Raw genomic sequence first — 8,104 nt, forward strand, 5'->3', positions numbered from 1 at the left:
AGGCCAGGAAAGACATAAGTCTCAAGAGTCCAGATAGAGTCTGGGTTTGCGAGGCAGAGTCCTTGGGGCTCTGGAGTCAGCTAGAGCAGGCACAGTCAGAGCAGCAGTGTATCTCCTTCCTTACTACACCAGGCTGCATTGCGGGATCCTGACTACAAACTACGCAGATACTTGCTTACTTCTCCCTCTCACGTGGCTGCCACATCGTTCCTCCCTCATGGCTCTTCTACTCCCGAGCTGCATGGCCAAACCTCTCGTGGCTGCCATCTCCAGTCAGGGCAAGAGTGACTCAGTGATCCACTCAGTGATCCTCCCCTGTCACTGTCACGAGTCAGGATACACCCTTAAAGTCACATCCACCTTGCCCAAGGCGGTAGCACAGCTATTAACAGCTATTAAACTAGCATTTGTTATGAAAAGTATCTTAAGGCTCCCTCCACACCAACCAGGGGCTATGGGGGGTTTCTCTTATATGTCCAAGTACCCTTCACCCTGTACCTCATTACAATTCCACTCACTTTCCCCGCCCCCATCCCCCCGCACCAAACTGGAATTACAACTAAAATATAGAACAAACAACCCGAATGACCAACTGAAGACTAGCTGAATAGGGGTCTAATAACCAAAGATTCACAGAAGAAGCCAGAGGGGTATCTCAGCTGCAAAGGTTCCCCCTGAGGAGTGTGGGGTCTCAAACCCAAGCTAGGCTCCTCAGCCCAGAGCACCAGAGCTGGGAAGAACGGCCCCCACACATCTGGCTGTGAAAATCAGCAGGGACTCTGTCTGCCAGGGAGACACTGAAGTCAGCTAGAGACACAGGGGCCCTCTTAAAGGGCCAACACACAAAATCTCGTTCAGAGCCACTCACTTGGCTCTGGTGGAGGGAGGGCAGAGGGTACTGGAGTCAAGTGAGGAAAGACTGGGATTTTTGGCTCTGGGGAGAGAGCTGAGGGGACAGCTGCTGGGACACCTGTACTGAGTCATTCTCCTGCACCGCAGATGCCATCTTTCTTGGAGGGAGCACTCCCTTCCTGAAGGCATCAGCCTGGGGGAATGCAATAGCCCCACCCTCTGGACTCCCAGTCTCCCCAGCCTGTGGAGCTCACACCCTGTTCTGAAGTCAGCTGCCTGGGTTGGGGTACAGAGCTCTGACCAGACTCAGGGGGTATCAGTGAATGAGTGGTGTAGCTTTGGGGCTGGGGCCATTCCCCCCACTTTCCCAAGAACCTGACTGGTGCCTCCCTTTCACAGGAGATCCTCTAGCCCCACCCTCCAGGTTCCAGGTGGCCTCATCCTGCCAAGATCTGGGCAGAATCCACGACAGACTGAGGTGTGTGGTTCTGGAATGGCACATCTTAAACAAAGATTGTCTTTTGTTTTGGGTTTTTTTTTGCCAGGATGGTAGGGTACCTATCTATGCAATGTCATTTAAATGGGTCAGTGTTAGGTAAACAGCAGTTCTGTCACCTGCTGACCTAGATACATTATTAATGGGTCAGAATGTGGCCACATTAACATGGATCTCTTCACTGGGATGAATACATTATCCAAAAGTTTCTTGATTCCTGCAATTCCTCAACATCTTAAACCTCTTGGCAATAAAATTTAGGGAACAATTCACCAATCTCTCTACTTATCTCAAATCAACAATAAGCCCCCTCCTGAGTCACAGGCACAGGCACTGCACTGCAAGCATTCGCCCTGTGACCAGTGCTGGACAGAGCTGGGGCTGACTCTGTGCAGGGCCCCAGGCCTCCGTCTTGTCTGTCTTGTCATCTCTCTTTGTTAGTTAAATGTTTTTGCCTTGAGAGATGATCTATTAAAATAATCAGTGTGCCCTGGCCATGTAGCTCAGTTGGTTAGAGTGTCACCCCAATACACCAAGGTTATGAGTTGGATCCCTAGGCAGGGCACATAAAAGAATCAACCAATGAATGTACAAATAAGTGAAACAACAAACTGGTGTTTTTCTCTCTCTCAAATCAATAAATTTAAAAAAAAAAAGCCCTGGCTGGTGTGGCTCAGTGGATTCAGTGCTGGCTGCTGGTTCAATTCCCAGTCAGGGCACATGCCTGGGTTGCAGGCCAGTAGCAGGTGTGTGAGAGGCAACCACATATTGTTGTTTCTCTCTTTCTCCCTCCCTTTCCCTCTAAAAATAAATAAATAAAATCCTTAAAAAAATTTTTAAATAAAATAATCATAGTATTTTTATGTTTTAATTCGTTAATATGGTGACCTACATTAATTCAATTTTGAATGTTGAACCAAATTTACAATCCTGGAATAAGTCCTACTGGTTCATGATTATCCTTTATAGATATAAAGGATTTAATCTGTTAGAATTTTGTTTAGAATTTTTCACCTGTGATCATGATAGATATTGGTCTATCATTTCATTATAATATTTTTGCCCAGTTTTGAAGTATGAATAATGCTGGTCTTATAAAATAAGTTGGGAAATGTGCTCTCCTCTTCAATTTTCTTGAACAGTTTGTATGGAATTGGTATTATTTCTTCCTTATATGTTTACTATAATTCACCAGTAAAGCCATATGGTCCTGGATCTTTCTTTGCAGGAAGGCTTTTAACTTCAAATTCAATTTCTTTCATAGATGTAAAGCTATTGAGGTAAATCTATTTTTTCTTGAGAAAACTTTGGTAGTTTGTGTTCTTTAAGAAATTTGTCTTTTTCATCTGAGTTTTAAACTTGTTGGCATAAGGTTTTTCAGAATGCTCCATATGTTCCTGCTAATAACTGCAGAGTCTGTAGTGATGTCAGTGCTTTCTTTCTTGACTGGTAACTTGTGTCTTCTCGTTTGCCTTATGGTCTGGCAGGAGGCTCATCAATTTTATTTTTTCAAATAACCAGCTTTTGGTTTCATTGATTTTCTCTATTGTGTTCTGTTTTAAATTTCATTTATATCTGCTTTGACATCTTATTTCCCATCTTTTGCTTACTTTAATTTGAGCGCACGCTATCTCTCTCTCTCTCTCTCTCTCTCTCTAGTTTCTTAAAGTAAAAATTGAGGTCATTGATTTGAGACCTTTTTCCTAAAACAGAAATTTACTGCTACAGACTTCCTCCTAAACATTGCTACAAATTCTGTTGTGTTTTCATTTTAAATCCGTTCAAAGAAGACTTTCTAATGTCCTATTTTATTTCCTCTATTATCCATGGCTTATTTAGAAGTGTATTATTTAGTTCATAAGTATTTGGAAATTTTTTCAGAGGTCTGTTGCTGACATCCAAATTCATTATGGACACAGAAAATACTTAGTATGACTTTAATCTTATAAAATTTATTGAGACTTGTTTTATGGCCCAAAATGTGGTCTATCTTGGTAAATCTTTCATGTGCACTTGAAAATGTATAATTTGCTCTTGTGGGGTAGAGTGTTTTGGGTCACATTAGCTGATAATATTATGCAAATCTTCTATATCCTCATGCTCTGCTTTCATACCTACCAATTATTAAAGAAATGGCATTGAAATCTCCAATAATTGTGGGTTTATTTCCCCTTGCTGTTCTATCAGTTTTTGCTTCACATGTTCTAAATATTTGTTAAGTACATAATCATTTAGGATTTTTATATCTTCTTGATGAACTAACCCTATTTTCATTATGAAATGTCTTTCTTTATTTCTATGAAATCAAATTTGTCTAATGTTAATGTAGACACCCAAGCTTTCTTTTGACTAGTGTTTGCATGTATATCTTTTTCCATCCGTTTACTTTTACTCTATGTATCTTTATATTTATGTGTATTTCATGTATGTAGCATATAGTTCAGTCTTGTTTTGATAACTGATCTGACATTCTTTATCTTTTGATTGAAGGTTTTTAGATCACTTTCATTTAACATAATTATTGTCATAAATTAGGTTTTACTAGGATTTCCTCCTTTGCTGCATGAAGATCAGCAGTCATCAAGAACAACACGGTGACTATCCAGACCGGGAAGTTCATGACCAACAGACTACTTCAGTGGAAACAATTGGTCATTGATGTCCTTCACCCTGGCAAAGCAACAGTATCCAAGACAGAAATTCTGGAAAAACTAGCCAAAATGTATAAGATCACACAAAATGTCATCTTTGTGTTTGGATTCAGAACCCATTTTGGTGGTAGCAAGACAACTGGCTTTGGCATGATTTATGATTCCTTGGATTATGCAAAGAAAAATGAAACCAAACACAGACTCGCAAGACATGGCCTATACAAGAAGAAGAAGACCTTTAGAAAACAGAGAAAGGAAGATAAGAACAGAATGGAGAATGTCAAGGGGACTGCAAAGGCCAATGTTGGTCCAGACAGAAAGTGAGCTGAAGATTGGACAACAGAAGGAGTAAAGTTCTTCAGTGACTTTATCTGTGGTGATGATGCAGATTTTTCATGAGAAGGTTAATAAACTAAGAATTTAAAATAAATAAATTAGGTTTTAGTTCTATCATCTTATTATTTGTTTTCTATTGGTTTTGTATGTCTTTTGTTTCCTTTTTCTTCTTTTTCTTCCTACTTGTAGATTAACTGACCATATTTTATGCTTTTATTTTATTTCCTTTATTGGCTTATTAGCTACAATTCTGTTTCTTTAATAGTTGCTTTAGGGTATATAATAATACCTTTAAATTATCACAATCTACTTTCAAGTGATTTTATACCATTTTATGTATCACATTAGAATTTTACAATACTATATTTCTATTTCTCCCCTTCCACCCTTTATACTATTGTGTTCATGTATTTTTGTTTTACATCTGTTATAAACCCTACAAGACAGTGTTTATTATTATTATTATTTATCCTCATCCAAGGACATGCTTATGGATTTCAGAGAGAGGGAAAAAAGGGGAGAAAGAGAGGGAGAGAAATATCCATCAGTTGCCTCTCGCACAGCCCTGGATCAGAGACCTAACCCACAACCTAGGCATGTGCCCTGACTGGGAATCAAACCCACAACCTTTCAGTTTAAGGGACAACACCTGACCAACTGAGCCACACCAGCTAGGGCACATTATTATTTTTTGTTTAAATAGTCAATTATCTTTTAAGATGTTAAGGAATACAGCCATACATTCTTAGCCCTACTAAGAGAGACTTTCTCAGCCTGTAATCTGAAATCTAAATTGAACCTGAGAGTCAGAAAATGACTGAGGCCCAAGCCTTTCTCAGGTGCTTCTGATGAATACTTCTCAGCCAGCACAAAAGCATGACAGCATAATGACAAAGATCAGATTAAGAGCACTGTGTTCCTCTTAAACCTACTGCCTCTGATGGCCTCAAGTAGCTGCCCTTATGTTAAGGGAGAACTGCTGAGCAGAGCAACTAGCCAACTGAGATTTCAGAATGTTGGGCTATGTTTAAATGAGTTATTATAAGACATTCAGCTGTGATCACTCACTCACATAGCTGACAGGAGGCAAATAACTGGAAAGCCTGTTAAGTGTGGGTAGGACTTCTATTGCCAATAAGACCACAAATCAGGCCTGTAAGCTGGTCTTAAACCAGGGGGGTTCCATTTGGTTCCCCTAGAGTATGGCATTTGACTTTGCTTCCTTCAGCACTATTTCCTCCTCCAGGCTGGCCTTCTGTTTTTCCTGGAGCCCCATAGCTGTCACACTGACCTGTTCAAAGCTCCAAATACCCCTGTGCTAACCCTAAGAAGGTCTGCATGACACTACTCGTGGGTCCGGGGTATGCCTGCTGAGCTAGACTTACACTAGGAGCTGCCCACAGGCTCCACCCTATTCTCCAATTTCAAGTTCAGTATACAGGTATTGGCCCCTCTGGTCAGGCCTAAAATGCCAGCCTCAGCATCCAGAGGTTGAAAGAGGAGACTGCAGATGTCATGGAATCTACCTGCTTGTCCAGGCAGGATCCTCAACAGATGGGATTAAAAAGGCATTTCTCTTAATTAATTGAAGTGTATTTGAATATAACTTCCACCCAAGGTTCTGATTCTGTCATGTTCTCAATTTACACAGGGCTTTTCTACTTCCCCTCAGCCTGAATACCTGGCAGCAGAGACATTTTCAGTCATGTGGTCCTTTTGCCTCCTCTCCTCAAAACCAAAATATTTTCATTTTAACTCAATTTTTTAAAATAATAATTATTGAGCCCTCCTAAGGATATGTAACATACAGCTGGACTTAGAGGTAGAAAAGTAGAAAGAAGGAATCTCAGTCAAGGAATGTTCTCTTCTGCTCGATGGAAACTGGAGTAGATCCAGCTTTGGCCTGGAAGTTTTGCAATTTAATGGCCTTCTTTTGAAAAAGAATACAAAACTCCAAATGCACACAAATTTTTTTTCTTCAGATAAGGAAGAAAATCGCAACAAATTAAATATTGTATAAAGCTTAGAAATAAAACCCAGAAAAATTATATATTTTCATAAACTGCCTGACATCCCTCTACAATACTGTTTTTTTTTAATCTGCATACTCTCAATCACTAAACAACAATTTTGTGCAATAATTTTTTATTGAGAAACAAAAGGTTAATTCAGTCTTTTCTCTAGTAAGTTTGATCAAAACTTGCTTTTCATTGACAGTTTAGAAAAGTCTCTTTCAGCTTCATAATATATTATTTGTAAATGTCATGTATATTGTTACAATTTTCCCAAATTTGAGTAAAATTATTAAGTTCATTTCATATAAGAGTTATATATCATTTCAGAGACTGTCAAGTTTGCTAGTTCAATGACTCATTATATTCTTTGAATTGATTACATTCACCATCTAGTTTGCCACCAGTATTCTCAGAGTAGCTTATGATGAGTTTTATGTTATGTCAATATTTTATATCAAGACAGAGAAAACTTAGTAAGAATCTATACTGATGTGCTTGGGAGAGGCCATTTCAGGCTGAGACGAAGTATGAGCACAGCAGAGGCAGGTCCAGCAAAGACAGGAGTTCCATGGATCAAGCAAATGGTACAGGAGTGGTAGCAATGAGTGACAAGGGTGTTAAATCAGGAAGGAAGGTGGAAAAGAGTGTCAAATGTGGCAAATATCCGAGGACAGACTCTCATGCCTTTCAGTTAAGAATCAAAATCACTTCTGGCCAAAATGGAGGCACAGGCAGATACATTTTGCTTCCTTGCACAACCAAAGGAAAGACAACAACCAATTTAAAAATGAAGAACAACTAGAACTGCCAGAAGATCAAACTGCATGGAAGTCTGACAACCAAGGAATTAAAGAAGAAACATTTATCTAGACCAGTAGGAGGGGTGGAGACGGGCAGCCAGAGTGGAGAGGGCACATGACAAGGCAGCAGCTGGCAGACCAGGTGGTCTCACATCCACGTGTGGATAAACTGGAAGGAACAACTGGAGTAAGTTGTTCCTTACTTACTCCCTGTAAGTTGGAGTAAGAGACAACACAACCCAGGTTTATAGCGTGGGAAAAGAAAGCCTCAGATCCCCTGGCTGTAAAAACCTGTGGGAGTTGCAGCAGCAGGAGAAACTCCTAGCCTCACAAGAGAGTTCCTTGGAGAGCCCCACGGGGTCCTAGAATGTACACAAATCCACCCACCCAGGAATCAGCAACAGAAGGGCCCAATTTGCTTTTGACTAGCAGAGGAAGTGACTGAAAGCCAGCTGACAGGTGAGCAAAATGAGTTGTTCCCTCTCAGATCCATCCCCCATATACAGAGCCATGACACAGCGAGGTGGGTTGCCCCGCCCTGGCAAATACCTAATGCTCCACCCCTTACAATGTACACAGGTGAGCTGAGACAAAGAAGTATGCCCCAAATGAAAGAACAGATCAAAACTCCAGAAAAAGAACTAAACGACGAGGAGATAGGCAACCTATCAGATGCAGAGTTCAAAACACTGATAATCAGGATGCTCACAGAAATGATTGAGTATGGCCACAAAATAAAGGAAGAAATGAAGGCTATACAAAGTGCAATGAAGAAAAATATACAGGGAACCAACAGTGGAGAGAAGAAAACCGAGACTCAAATCAATGATTTGGAGCAGAAGGAAAAAAACATTCAACCAGAACAGAATGAAGAAATAAGAATTCAAAAAAATGAGGAGAGGCTCAGGAACCTCTGGAACAACTTTAAATGTTTCAACATCTGAATCATAGGGT

General features: G+C 40.3%; 1 protein-coding gene across 1 annotated transcript; it reads left to right on the forward strand.

Annotated features, from left to right (window-relative positions):
* The first annotated feature begins 3,939 nt into the window (after positions 1 to 3,939).
* Positions 3,940 to 4,323, forward strand: LOC123811801 (40S ribosomal protein S24-like). Its single transcript, XM_045828293.1, has one exon. The coding sequence runs from the start codon at positions 3,967 to 3,969 to the stop codon at positions 4,321 to 4,323; it is 357 nt and encodes a 118-aa protein (XP_045684249.1). The 5' UTR covers positions 3,940 to 3,966.
* The last annotated feature ends 3,781 nt before the right edge of the window (positions 4,324 to 8,104 follow it).

This window comes from Phyllostomus hastatus, unplaced genomic scaffold, assembly GCF_019186645.2.
Source record: "Phyllostomus hastatus isolate PE091 unplaced genomic scaffold, TTU_PhHast_1.1 phas_scaffold_78, whole genome shotgun sequence".
Classification (NCBI taxonomy): domain Eukaryota; kingdom Metazoa; phylum Chordata; class Mammalia; order Chiroptera; family Phyllostomidae; genus Phyllostomus; species Phyllostomus hastatus.

Bases quoted from the DNA above. Each gene is read 5' to 3' on its own strand.
- LOC123811801 (XM_045828293.1), top strand. From the start codon at position 3,967: ATGACCAACAGACTACTTCAGTGGAAACAATTGGTCATTGATGTCCTT.